The 15,480-nt window shown below is 32.3% G+C and overlaps 2 protein-coding genes across 13 annotated transcripts in view; both read left to right on the forward strand.

Annotated features, from left to right (window-relative positions):
* Window positions 1-15,480, forward strand: part of LOC149412336 (5'-AMP-activated protein kinase subunit gamma-1-like) — a 334,414-nt gene that overhangs the window by 215,759 nt on the left and 103,175 nt on the right. The window lies entirely within an intron of this gene.
* LOC149412337 (uncharacterized) lies at window positions 467-5,234 on the forward strand. 3 transcript variants are annotated; one of them, XM_089645896.1, is made up of 3 exons: window positions 467-1,261; window positions 1,748-4,149; window positions 4,250-5,234. In XM_089645896.1, exons 2-3 carry the CDS (start codon window positions 1,750-1,752, stop codon window positions 5,075-5,077), a joined length of 3,228 nt encoding a protein of 1,075 aa, XP_089502022.1. In that variant the 5' UTR covers window positions 467-1,261; window positions 1,748-1,749; the 3' UTR covers window positions 5,078-5,234. The 3 variants fall into 3 exon arrangements, with proteins under 3 accessions (XP_089502022.1, XP_089502023.1, XP_089502021.1); XM_089645897.1 differs by having other exon boundaries at window positions 467-1,050; XM_089645895.1 differs by having other exon boundaries at window positions 467-4,149.

Below are 15,480 nucleotides of genomic sequence, written 5' to 3' on the forward strand. Positions count from 1 at the left end.
TGAAAACATTTAAAATGCTTTACCAGAAACAGGTTAAAAATGCATCGAAATCTTATTGTGGTCATATCTTTACTACTTGAAAAGTTTGGGATAATGTTTTTGGCAGAGAACGTTGGATCTGCTACACTGTCATCAATGTCAAAAGAATCAACAGAATTTACAATGTTTGCAATCACTTCATCCATTAATTGTGACGACACAGAGCGTGGTATGTGTCGATCATCCGCCATCTTGCATCACTTACCATTCTTTACTTGAAACAGTATGTCGGATACCATAGATTACATATCTCAAATTGCCCGTTAAAACAGATCTCCACCGAAAGAAAACATAAGAAAACACAATTTTTGCAAAAATGTCGGTTAACATGGTCTACACCCGAGCAACTTCTACTAAATTCTACTTCTACTTCTTATAAGAGTATTTCTCAAAAAAAGTGTACATTTTGGAAAAATAAAGTGTGCCTAGAAACAGTTCAAAAATTACACATGTTTTTAATTAATCATACAAAAAAAATATGCACCATTTTGTAGAATAAATATTACACTTTAACATATCGAAGAATAAACATTACAATCGTATTAATTCGCAAATATTTTAATTTTTTAAAAAATATCGATTTTTACCTTCCATACAAAATAAAATTGCCACCCTACCCACCTCATTTGTTTATACTTCATAAAATGCGATAATAACGTTATAATTTGTGATTTTTTGTAAGTTTTAGGGTCTTAATTAAATGTAGTTTCTGTACAAAGTAATTTTCTATGGGGTTTCATAATAAATTAATAATTTATGCACAAAAAACAAAATGAGACATAGTCATTTACTTTTTAGTAACTACTCTTTAGTTACGTTTTATTAGTACTTCCACCGTAATTTTTGAACCCATTTGTAAAATTTAACATGGGCAACACTAGCCTCTTTCTGATTAGTTGTTGGTCTGACTTCTCCGCCATAACATTAATTGTTAAAATCAGTAACAACGTGTTTCTTTAGTGGGACCACTATTTCGTAACAGGAAATATTATAGCCTTTTTTCACAAAACGGTAAGTCTTTTTCTACTCATCTTTTTGTAATATGTGCGGAACGAACATTGCTAAGCTTACATATTAACACTTTTAAATTTTATCAAACCATTGACTTTTTATAACATAAATTCTTATTACAATTTCGTAACGTTTGTTATGAATTTCGTAACGTAACGAAAAAGTTCAATGTAAAGCTGAGTGTACACAGTTACAACGTGATTAAGAAAACGTAAGTATATTGTTAGTGTGTCTAGCATTTTTATGAAAGTCTTATCTAAGTTTGGTAATAATGTAATATATTATGCACAATGCACAAATATACATATGTATTTAGATATAATAGGAAAAAAATAAAATTTATTATACCATAGAGCAGATCTGTTGATGGCGCTGGAAAGTAGGTAGGTTGTAATACATAGGATGCGCTGGAAATTCCTGATGGTCAATGGCAGAGCAGGTTTCGTCGGACTTGTATGTTTTATCATCGCGATTATATGGCATTATACATAATGACAAGTACTTGAAGATCAAGCTGAGCCGTCCAATACTGGTTTTATTTTAAATAAGCTTTAGGCACTCATACACACTATCCGTTCTACAGGCGCTCTATACAATATTTATAAGTGCCTTAAGTTTTTTATAAAAGCTTATTTAAATATAAATTTATTTTTATTTACTCTGATAAAACCATAACTACAGCATAACTTTTTTTTAGGAATGCCCCCAAAAACGAATGCCGAAAGGCAAAAAGCTTACAGAGAAAGACTGAAAAAGGAAAAGCCAAATAAATATGAGGAAATCCGAATTAAGCATTTAACAAAAGTTAAAGAAAATATCAAAAAGAAAAAAGAAATTCTTACAGAAGAAGAAAAAGAAGAGCTACGAGCAAAGTGGAGACAAGCCAATGATAAAAGAGCTGAAAGAAAGAAAATGGCTAATCCTATGACACAAGACAATAATACATTTGAAGATAGAAAAAATGATAAAAAAATCCTAAAGGAAAGACTACAAAAGCTGACTGAAGAAAATACTCGATTAAAAAGTCGAAATAAGAATTTAAGACAGTGCTGTAATCGGATGAAAAGGCAAGTGAACATTCTGAAAATATTATTGCATAAACAAACTAAAACTAATAATGATGCTATTTCCATTGAAACTACTGAAACTCCACGGTGTGACGATACACCATTAACGAAATCAAATAGTTTTTTAGAAGAAACTTTACCAAATGTGTCCACGCCAGAAAAAGATAAGGTGAAAAGAAAGCTAATTTTGCTAAATACAATTACAGATTCTTTAAAGACAGAGTTCAATAAAGCAGATCCCAGAGAAAAGAAAGTACTAAAAAAAGTAGCTACAAACCAAATAGTAAATAAACACAAATTAAAAACAGCTATTTCTAATGTTCTTGGGCTGAAAGGAAGAATTAGAATGACGAAATCAAGTAACCAAATTAAAAAGAAATACCAGAAAGAAATCAAAGATTTCTTTGAAAGAGAAGATGTAAGTAGATCTAGCGCGGGAAAAAACGAGTGCATAACGAGAAACAAAGAAAAAGTACAAAAGCGATATTTAATTGAACCAATATACAAGCTCTACAGAAAATACAGGACAGAAGGTGGTAAAGCATCTATACAAACTTTTTATCGGTTCCGACCGTTCTCCGTTGTGAAACCAAGACTTCAAGATAGGAATACTTGTGCTTGCATAAAGCATTGCAATTTATCTTTCAAAGCAAAATCGTTGAAGAAGCTAGGTTTGCTTCAAACATCTGACATTGATGAACTTATGAAAAATGTCACTTGCAGCAAATGTTTCAAATGCATGTACTCCGAGTGTTCTGAATGCAAAGATAAGAAACCAGATATTGATTTGACCATAAATGAAGATAGTCCCGTGCAGTGGCTTCAATGGAAAATGGGAATACATATCTATACTAAAATTGGAATAAAGAAATCTGAAGAAAAGCAGACAAAGAAGTATTCAAAACAAGTAGTGAAAGGAACTGTGATTACATTAGTTAAAGAATTTCAAGATGATGTACAAAAATTTAAAACTCATTACTTCAATGTTTTGCATCAGTACCTAGCATGGAAAAAGTGTATTGAAAACCTTGATGAAGACGAAGCTGCATTGATTTGTGATTTTTCAGAAAACTTTTCATGCAAGCAGTCGGAAGAAATTCAGGCTGTACACTTCGGAGGATCCAGGAATCAGGTCACATTGCACACTTGCGTACTTTACAGAAAAAATGTGAATCCCAAATCCATATGCTCCATATCCCCAAATAATGAACATGGTCCTGGAGCAATCTGGGCTCATTTGGATCCAATAATGAAACTATGCAAATACTTTAACATTAAAAAGATTCATATCTTTTCTGATAGTCCTGCAACTCAGTACCGCCAAAAACATAATTTCTTTTTGTTCCAAAAAAATATAAAAGATTACGGATTTAAATATGCAACTTGGAATTTCTTTGAAGCCTCTCATGGAAAAGGCCCAGCTGATGGGGTTGGTGGAGCATTGAAACGACAACTTGACAATCATATTTCACACGGCAATGATATAACCAACGCAAAAGAAGCATATGACTATTTAATGGTTAATAGCAAAGTAAAAATGTTTTATATAAATGAAAACGACATTCAAAAGATGACCAAAATGATACCTGAAAACATTGTTCCTATAAAAGGTACAATGAAGCTGCATCAAATTTCAACGGATGGCAACACGTCAATTAAATATAAATTGCTGAGCTGCTTTGATTGCAATAAAAATATCTGTTGCAATTGTTACTACACAAAAGAACACGAACTTCTATCCAACACCCTATCAGAACCAAAAGCACAATGTAGTTACATACGTCAAGCCTTGAAAAAACAATACCCACCAGCTAAAAGATTCAAAAGAACAAATAGTTCTACTACGACCGAAAGTGATATCAGTTTAATTTTACGTAGTGATTCAAATCTAATAGATATGGAATTTGAGAATGAAGGTCATTTAAAGATAACAGATGACGGAGAGAGTTTTAAAAACATAGGAGTGAAAGTTGATTTGAGATTAGATATTAAAGAGAAAACGCATTTTAGGATCAAAGACAAGGAAACGCAGGTAAAAATCTAATAATACCCCTTAGAATTCTGAAATTTCGAATAGTATCAATGGGATTATTAATAAAATACACTTCAATGATTATTTTTTTAATTTTTAGGACTCATCAAATAAGGAAAAAGGCAAGAAACGAAAACCCACAGAAAAAGAAAAAGCAACAATGTCATCTTCATCAAAACTTATATCTGCAAACCGTACTTTCTATGATACTGAAATAAAATGCCTCAAAGAAGAAGGATTAATAACTGAAGACGAAACATATTCTACACAACACGATGAAGAAAAAATAAAAAATAAAGGAAAAGGAAAAGGAAAAACAACAGTAAAACACCAACAAGTTATAGAAGAACAAAAATATCCCATTGATATAATACAAACAGATGACACAGAAAAACAAAGTAAAGAAATAAAAAGTCATATGATAGAAGGGTTAACCACTGATTTAAATTCAATGCCAATAATTTTTTTCGACGATTTAGTAACTGACGAAGTTATAATTACAGTTGATAAATATTTGTCGGATGCAATAACATTTAATGAAGCAGAATTTAATTTCAATAATTTTGATGACAACATCGGAGATGTTATAATAGGAAATAATAATGCCATAGAAAATAACACTGATATTGAAAATATGAATAATGAAAATGAAATTGAAGATTCTCACAAAATCAAAGATAAACCATGTGGAGTGACTATTCTTAAAAACGAAAAACTGGAAAATATCCATACAAAAAAGAAAGTGGTTCGTAAGGGCCTTATCTCTAAATCTCTATCACTAAATGACTATATTCATGCGCCAAAGCGGAGTGATAAACCAAAGACTGAAAAACTGACTGTGAAACCAAATGTGTCTTGGAAAGATTTCAATTATTATAAAGATGAGGAAGAAATTTATAAAACGCTAATGGATAGTGATTCAAACTAAATAATTGTATGTTATTAAATTTTTAATAGTTTAAACAGTGCCTGTTCTTTAACTTCTTAAGATTTGTTGAATATCGTGTTAGGTACTTAAATTTGGGAGCTGATAATTTGATTAAAAAAAAAATATTTGTACTCCCTTGTTTTTTTTAAGCCCCTTACAACGGGTATAACAAAATACAACTATTTGGGTCGTGAGTTTATGTATGTTTGTAGTATGTACAATAAATAAAAAAGTAAAGGATAATTACTTACATTTAAAAAAGACGACAACAAATTAAATTTAATAAATAATAAAAAAAGTAAAATAAAATTTGCCATTGTGTAAACAAGCCTTATGTTTACTATTTAGTTACGTCTTATGACTATTTCGTAACACTATTTCGTAACTACATTTTCGTTACGTACATTTATTTTGAGAAATACTCATAAATCTCTAATGACCTATATTTTATAATTTGAAACACAAATTAATAAAGTAGCACATACCTGTACAAGACATTTACTACACCTGATATAATTGTTCCTGATTAAGGGAGGGCATTTCTGTAACCTATGGAGATTTGTTAAAATAAAATGGTTTAAAACAAGTACGTGTTTATATTGTAATTATGGCAAGCCACAAAGTAAATGCTTTTTACGAATAAGTATAATTTATTTGTTTTGTTATCTCGTCAAAAGGCTAATCAGTTTTTGTATTACAACTCATCGGTGTTTTAGTATCTACGTTAATTTATTGATCCAAATACTTAAAGTTATCTCTTATTTTCAACAATTTTATTAGATACCATTGAAATCTATGTAAAACAATTCGACATTTCTTTGCTGGAAAAAAATAGAGCAAACCTTTAAACCTTTTGAATCCTGGCGTGCGCAAGTAAATTTTATTTGATTAGTTTCTGTTACTTCACAATTTATTAATTAAACATAATATACAGTATACTTGCCGCACGTTCCAGGGTGAAAGATTCTTTTAGGACCGGTTGTTTCACAGAATTTGAACAATTCATCAAATGTCAAAGTTTATTTTCAAGTTCTGTGAAGGTTCTATTCAAATTCTGTCATTATTTCAGTTTTGTGAAACAACTGGCCAATAATGATATTTTATTTTTATTTCTTGCTAGAACAATCCCGATGAGTTAAAAAACTCATTGTAACTCATTTTATAATAACAGAAACTGAATAGAACCTTCACAGAACTTGAAAATCAACTTTGAAATTAATTTTTAAAAAACCCTTCCTAAGTATCGCCCTAATGTAAAACGCCATTTAGAATTGTGACGTTGATTGAAAAGGCTTTAGCCGTGTTTGGTCACGAGATCTGAATAGCCAGGTACTCCTTCCTCTTCTTCTCCCCTCCCCACAACCTTCAGCCTCACAAATACCCCAATTGGTTATAGTCTCACTGACTCCAGACGGTTGGGAACAGTTGGGTCTCTTGCGCGGTGTACATATTAACAAAAAAACAAAAACCCAATATTTAATCCAGATAATAATTTTGGGCGTTAAAATTTCAAATCACTTTTTTTAAATTGGGACATTATGGGTTTCATCTGGACAGAGGACTCCATAACGGTGACAGTCCCGAAGTATCGGGACGGATCTCAACCCCAGTACTTATTCCTTTAATTTATCCTTTTAATGTGATCCAATACCAAGTAATGCAAAATCAGGTGTTTTTGGTTTGAACATTTGATTGCTTAGAAATACTACAGATGCTTTAATTAAATACTGCAATTAGAACACATCTTGGCCTTGTCAGCAGACGATCATTTTTTTTATAAGACTTTTTATAAGCCTAGAAAAAAATAAACTATCAGGCCTAAAAAAAAACTGTCTAGTGCAAAATATCATATTTACAAACCCATTTTCGGATATGTTTTTATTGTATAATGTGGCAAATTCAATTTTTTATTCGATTATCGGAGGAAATTTTCATATACATATGTAATACCAGAACTTCATAAAGTAAAACAAAATATGCATTTTCGCATTGTTTATTTTTACACGAATATTGATCGATTGTCGGGGAGGTGATCATTGAATTTGCAATTGTGAAATAACCCTTATGCCGTCTACGTAAGGGTTTCACGCATTGCATTCAGTTACCGCCCCACTGCTGGCGTGGGTATAAAGACGTTCTTTACCTTAGTGCCGCTCTGCTCTGTGAAATTTTTTCAACTAAAATCAGTTTACGTGTAATCGTTTTAATTCCTAATTATAATTTATTTTATTTAGTCGATTTATATAATAATACTATTTAAAAAACAACCATGCAATAATTTCTTTGCCAAAAATTTGTCAATAACGCAGCTGAACAAAAAAACGAGTGTAAAACCAATTTCAAATGTCGCGTGCTTTTGCGTACCAAAGCGACGCACAGTGGTAAAATTTAACGAAATTTTGGACGTATTTGGTCTTAAAAGGTTCCAAGGGTTAAGTTTTCCATTGATTTATATGTTTATTACTAGGATTGTTATAAAGTGGTTAGTTATTGTCAGTTCACGCATAACAGATTGCTTGTGTTTTATGTTTTATTCTAAATGGTCAATGCAGGTTTTGGAATTGTTCATTTTTCGAGTGAGTTCATTAATAAGGCTTAAAAAAAGACCATGAGAGTCCTTAGATATTTTTTTAGGGGTGACTATTATCCAGAATAATGATGTAAATCTCCAATAAGACAAACTTTTGATCGATATATTGATACCATAGTTGATTCCTTTCCAAATAAAATTTTGAGACGGTTGGCATTTATTTTTGCGATTTATTTCACTCTCGGCTTTTATTTCATTTTCTATGTTTATAATTTGTCTTTGCGTCGCAATTGGTTTATTTTAAGTAAAATTTGAGTAAGTATTATTCATTATTTAACTATATATTCAGTATTTAACTGTTAACAAAATGTTTGCATTAATGAACACTTATCCTCCACCCAAAGCGAATGATTCTAATTCTGTATTGTAAAACATTACAGTGATGTTATTGGAATGTTATTCCTATTATGTTGGTATAGATAACCTACCTTATATATTTGGACCCACCTAAAAATTTACTTAATAAAAAATGATTCAAAAATTCAAAATTATTACATAATTTTACTACACAAAGTGTACAAATTTTAAGTACATTTCACCTTCATATATTCCGGACCTCTTCAAGACCCGCATTAAAAAGCCCTCCTTCATCCTCTTCCTTAATCGGCCCCGCAACCCTAAGAAAAAAAAACTAAGAGTTTAAAAAACAGCTTTTTGTGCCTCCTGTAAAATTTGATAAATGGAAGAGTTATGCATTTTACCGATATTATATTATACCGGATTTTTAACAAATTTTACCAGTGTGCGTTTATGGGCGTAATTGGGGAGATATACATCTGGTGTTCTGCCTTCTCTGATTGGTTCTCAAGTCTTGCCAAGTACTCTATAACCCATCTTAAAGTGTGGTGATATAATTATTTTATTATTTATTATCTGCCATTTTAAATTTTTATTTAATTTGTTTCTGATTCTGATAAATTTTTTGAATGTTTTTAAATTTTATACTCTGCATTATTTGAGAAGTTCAACTTTGAGTTCGGTATGACGTGAGCATCGCGCGCAGAACATTATTTACAAGCAGTGACGGTAAAACTTGCATTGAAACATGTAGATTCAACAACTGAGTGCTTTGTCAGTTTAATCTGAATTTCGAGGTATCACTGTAGGTACTTACTTATATCGCTAGAGCTATTTTTTGTTTCCTGTCCTTTTTTTTCCTTTTCACTCGAAAACATTGTCACCTTTTTGAAAGTCAAACGTCTCATAACGAAGGACGAATAAATAAATGTCATTTGTAATTCGTTATTTTGGTGATAACAGCTTGAATGCCTTTTTCTGGTTAATATTTGATGTGTGCTTGTTTATCTAGCTGTTCGTTTGTTTTATAATTAGAATCCTAATTATTAATATATTTAAGTGCAGTTTATTTACGTACCTGCTATGCAAGCACTTACACAATACACAATGTGTTTGAATCATGTTTTCTAATATCAAAGTATCAAAATGTCAAAAAGTCACAACTCAACATTGGCCCATTTATCTTACTTCCTTACAGAGGTATTTATAGTTGAGGTATCTACCTACACCAGGACCCACACGCCATCGCTAACCGCAAACATTAACTGCTCTTTCCCCGCCGCAATACTACCTACTACATTCATACATAACATTAAGTAAACATTAACTGCGAGCGATGACGATCTTCAAAATCTAAAAAAATCATGATATTTGTTTAAAAATTAAATCGCTTTGAAATATTGTAAGTACATTTTTTAATAAGTTGTGCACATCTGTTGGGTCTTAGGTTTTATGCAGCGTTTTTATATATATTTTTTTATAATTAGGTGTGTTCTTTCTACCGGTATTTGAATGGTATGAACCTATTCCGAAGAATTTAAAAAAAATATATTATTCCTAAAAATGGTGAACAGCCTGGAGACTTTGCTCGAATTTGGAATGATGTGGCTGCTTTCTCTTCCACACGGTCTCTTCAATAAGCAAGTTCACTTGTTCCTGTCTTTTAAAACAACCACCTCATAAGTATATGTTTTATAATATAGGCTCTGAGAGACACCAATGCCTCTTATGTAAAGTTAAAAAAACGAAATATATGTAATAAATGTGCGTTACTGTTCAAATAATTAGACAAATCATTAAGAAGGATCCTCTTAGCAACTAAGTAGATACTAAGCAGTAGCAACTACATATTTAAGTACATACTAACAATAAGAATAGATTCTCTGAAAAGAAAGTCTTACCGGGAAGTGGACGCCGGACCGACGCCAAACCATTAAAGTAATGCGTTCACTCTTGATATCCAAACGCCCATTTAAAATTCAGCTTGCGGATAAAGTAACCGCGATAGTACTCGCGATGTTCTATCTGTGTGAAATATCGCAAAGCGTGGAATATCTGGTTTATTGCATAGAAATGCGGTCACCGTGAACCTTATCAAAAAGTAAACATTACAAACGGTGACATGTTTATATTGTTAGTTTTTAAAGGAAAATATTAAATACAGCATCTGTATTTTTGAGTTCGTTGAATTTCGCAAATATTACACTGTCGATTATGTGAACTTACGTAATACATAATATATTATATAAGTTTTACATGCGAGATGCGCTGTCGGCGGTCTATTGCTCGGTGTAGATAATTATAATTAGTTATTGCCCGCGGTGCCAGTATCTTAAGTTAACTCGGGGCAATATAGAGCGCGGTGTCGAGCGAATTATACCTGCGCTGTCGCTGTTTTTAGCGGTTCAAGGCCAGTCGATGGTTCCTTTGTTGAACAATTTAGGCCCTGGAACCAAAGATACCGGTTTTTGCATGTAAATCCGCCCACGAAACTCGCGGGATTTCTAACCGTAGACGGTCAACCCCTGAATCGACATGTCATGGTGCATTTTTATGTGAATACCATAGTCGGTGGGACTGGCTACAGTAGATATCCTCAAATGGAGCAGTTCCAGCAATTTTACTCTCACAACGCAGACCCAGTTTTAAAGCTGAAATATGTTTATTTACTAGATAGGATTTAGTTATTATTTAGTTTTAATAAATTGAATAGAATACTAATTTTCAAGCGTACATTTTATTCATAAAATAAAGCATTTCAAATATTTGTTTTCGCTTGCGGTCGATTAGGGATTATTATTAATTACCACAATTATTAGGCCTTGGGTTTGACACGTTCTGAGAGACCTCACATCCAAATGTATGTCCGATGAGGCATATTAAACAACGAAACAGTTTTTTTTCTCTTAATTGCAATGATTCAAGATGCGATCACGGGGAAGTTCCCTCACTTATATCTAATACGCTTTCCTTTCCTTATTTATAAACAACCGTCCAGGATACTCAAGGGCACTTGGATTCGACAGCTAAAAGACACCATCAATAATTGGTCTTGTTTTTCTACCTACTTTATGTTGTTCTATATCTGAATTATGTTATCAAAGTATGACCTACATTAGTTCAGAAGCCCAAAAGAGGTAGTCGACAACGTTGTGATTACCAAGTATATTTCATAAGTTATAAATCGAGGTGAAGAACGAACCGAGCAAGACGACTTTGTGTATGGGAATCATTTAACAATTTGGTCAATCAAATCCACCATGCATAATCCAATAGATCAGACATCAACCGAGCACTATGCTCGTATCTGAAGAGCGTATATAATTCAAAGTAGGATGTTCATTGTTCATAGCGACACTACGTGTTGGTACGCTGCTGCGGGAATTGAGCCCGATCCTCTTGGGGCAAAGAAAAATGCTTAGACTCTTATAGACGTGTCACTGATAGCTCTGTTGTAATCTCTCCCTCTTTTTCATAAACGACGCAAATTACAGAAACACGTTTAATACAATATTTCTCAGCGTCAGGACATTTTTATCAAATATTTTACACAAATTTTCTCGACGAGACCAAGACCGGCAAGTCAAGCCAAAAGTTTTCAAAAAAACAAATGGTTTTTCGTGGTTTTGACATTCTGACACCTAATTATTTGCCGTCAAAATTATGAAGTTGTATAATGAAGTTGTTGTTGTTTGTACAATATTAACATGTAGTATATCGAGTACACTGAAGACCGGTCATATATTAACCACCTTCTTTGCGAATTCCTACACATCGGTTTTATAATTAGTTTTGTCAGTTGTAGTCACTCATGTCATTTTGCCATACCGAAAAGAGTTTTCATATCGAGACAATATAAATGTGTAACCGTGCCACGAATGCTTACCATTGAAAAGAATATTTATATGTTTGAAAAAAAGAAGGGATGACACGAGGACGGAAGGTTTCATCTGGATTTTGTGAATAGGTTTGATCGAACACCTCTGTACCGTTAAACTTTTAATTCCCTAGTTAACCAACGACGTATATTTTACATAAATTTATGCGTTTTTATTTATCGTTCCGGACCTCTGACAAAAAAACACGGCTAGGTTGTTGAACAAAAAACGTTGAAACTTTAACCTCGCAGTAAAGTTTGGATTTTTCTTCACAAATGCATGATTTTTTCGGTTTATTTTTGTCTTCTCATTTTGTTACCATCAGTTGTATGTGTTGTCAATTTTATTATTATCATCATGTGTGATGATGGATATTGGGTGAGATAATTATCACTTTAAGGGCGAACAGCTGCGCGGCCTTTTTCATACAAAATTTGGATTTTAGGCTAAAATACCTAACCAAACTACATTTTTTTTTAAAATAAAAACGTGTAGCATTATTTCTTGAGGTTGGATTTGGCGTTAGTTCCATAGAGGTAAGAAGTTTCTCACTGGTTAGTTCATATGTGGGTATTCTTTAGGATATATGTATGTAGGTAGGAATTGGAAGATGTCGACAAACATTGAATTTAAATTTAATATTATTGTACATTAAAAAAAACTAACCAAATGAACACCAACGACCAACAGAGTTATTTTGGTTGGTATTATCATTGTCGACTGGGTACCTACCTCCGCAATATCGGTGTGCCTGTATCATTAATTTTAATTTTATTTCGGGAAAACTGTCACTTCGTTGGCGCTCTAAGTCTTCAAGTGACATCTCGTATGATATGCTTATGTGCATATACACAAAATCTTCCCATTCTACATCAAATTAAGACGACACAAGACTTCAACAACGAGGTTTTGCTAGAGGCTTATCTTTTAATTAATTCCGACGAATTTGTAACTATTGTTTGTTGTTTCTTTAAATTTTATCTGTTTTACGTTAGAATTTTTAACCTCACTAGGACAATCCTGTGTTGAGGTTAATCATTTTACAAAATAATAAACACAACACAAAGATTACGTTTTGAGAGAACAATATTGTAACATCAATGTTACTACAAATTGGATACCTACATGGTACCTATTAAGTTAATACCAGCCAATTCATTACAGTGTCATGTACAGGGTTTTCCAATAAGAGGTGTTATTTTGAATAGCCCTGATATTTCGGTAGATGTTACTTTTGAAGCTGTAATTTTTTGACATTTAACAAGTAGAAACTACGCCATTAATAAAAATGGAACGATACACGCTTCAACAACGCATTGAAATTATTAAAATTCACTTGAGTGAATCAAATGCAAATAATCTTGAGTGATGAGGCCCATTTCCACCTCGGTGGCTTCGTCAACAAGCAAAATTGTCGCATCTGGGGCTCGGAAAACCCAAGAGTTATTGTTGAAAAGTGTGACTGTTTGGTGCGGTTTATGGTCCGGCAGAGTCATTGGACCTTACTTTTTCAAAAATGAGGCTAGAGCAACAATTACGGTGAATGGCTTGCGCTATCGAGAGTATTGATCTGGACAACGTTTACTTTCAACAAGACGGCGCTACGTGCCACACAAGCAACGAAACCATCAATCTTTTACGATTGAATATCAAAATAAAACCTCTTATTGGAAAAACCCTGTAGTAAATATTTAGGGTGACCATGATATTTGATTCTAAAAAAAACATAATACACTCTTATTTTAAAAAGATACCATGATATCTTTCTCTTCAGACCGATATCCACGGAAGTAATTTATTTGTTTTTAAACTTACTAACAACAGTATCTTACCATTATTACCAAATTAATTATGATAATTTAGTGAAATTATTGAATTTAACGGACTTGCAGAAGAACCATGAGCGATTCGGTACTTTTATTCGAATAAGTTAATGGCTTAATGGATGCAACCTGACATAATAACTGGTTGTTCTTTGTTCATTCATCTAAAACCAACAATTTTATCAATTCCCCAGTCCAAAGGCTATACAGGCTTGGAAATAAATTCAGTTTCGTTAATATGTATTTTCATTTATTTCACACTAAAATTTAAATCAGAAACATTTTGTTTGTCTAACATTATCTTAATCTTCTTAATATATAAAAATCACGTTTCACAGTGTTTGGTCACGCTGTTCTCCGAAACCGACCAACCGAATTCAATGAAATTTTGTGAATGTGTATGGTTGGTTCCAGCATAAAATATAGGAAAGTTTTGGACCCGCTGGCGCTGTTAGGTGATCCCGGTGACCCCTGGTGGTGCTGTTGTCGAGATCTAAAAAGAAAATATTTTTTTAAAGAAGATTTTTTTTTTCAGAATTATATATATATCTACGTATATACAACATGATGCTATAAAAATATTATTAAAAAAAAAAAAAAAAACATTCCTGGGTTACGAATAACCTGACAATATATGAAAATCTAATACCACCAAAGTAAGCCGAAATTATTGCTACTGTTGTCTAAGGACTTAAGCCAGCCGAGGAATTGAACATGCGATACTTTGGTGTGGGACCCAAACGCCATGCCAACTCAGCTACTGACCGGTTATTATGTTTATTTGAATGCATGTTACATAATTGATTTAAAATTGTTTGGTTAATGTAAAAGCCGAACGGGCGTATATGAATACATAAAACATTTCATGTTAAACGGTTTGAAAATTTTATAAAATGTTTTTCAATTATAAAATTAGTATTTAGAACCATATTTTATTTTTCTGGATGATGAATAAATAATTATTTGAAACATCCGAGATTTTAGTATTACGTTTATTAGAATTAATTAAAATAAACCCCGCGGAAATATCAATTTTGTAGGCCTGCTAAATTCGACAGTAGGTCCGTCCAATACACTGGGCCGGGCGCAGAATATTTTTGTAAACGTCTTCTTCACTTACGTCGTTAAGATTCCGAATTAATTTTAAGGTATTGTGTCGTCTTAATAACTAGAATACATAAGGAAATCCTCGTTTTGGTTCCGTGCTTGCAGTGGGCGCTTGCTGGCAATTAATCAATTCAACTCTGAATAAGTTTTTTGTTATGACGTTTTTTGCTGTACAGCCATTTTATCAAGTTTTATTGGCCGAAAAAGTTATTACTTCGCTGCGCTATCCAAATTTTAAAATAATCGCAGGTATTTAGTTTATTTATTAGATCATGGTTTTTTATTGCATTTTGGAAAGATAAATTATCTTTTCCACACACCTAGATATATTTTTTTACAACTTTGCTCACTCACATTCATTGGTGTTGTAAATTGGTTGATGATTTCCGCGTGATATGAATTCGTAACAAAATATTCTACACAGATTTGGGCTATATGCACGTAATTGCCGTAAGTTAAATGACTTTTTTTATAAATTCTAACGTTTTTGGAGGTAGGACTGTTATTTTCTTGATTTATCGAAAAATAAGTTTTATCAGTTACCATTATAATTTCATTATGTAATTATTTACATTTTGAGATACAAAAAAACATTAAAATATCTTAAGCATCGTCGGTGAAACACTAAACATATTATGTAGGTTTTGTAATACAATTTCACTAAAGTAATAACAACACCGTATCAGTTTTTTGATTTGCCTATTTGAA

This window comes from Hesperophylax consimilis, chromosome 23 (genome assembly GCF_061612785.1).
Source record: "Hesperophylax consimilis isolate HC1 chromosome 23, BYU_Hcon_1.0, whole genome shotgun sequence".
NCBI classification, from domain to species: Eukaryota; Metazoa; Arthropoda; class Insecta; order Trichoptera; family Limnephilidae; genus Hesperophylax; species Hesperophylax consimilis.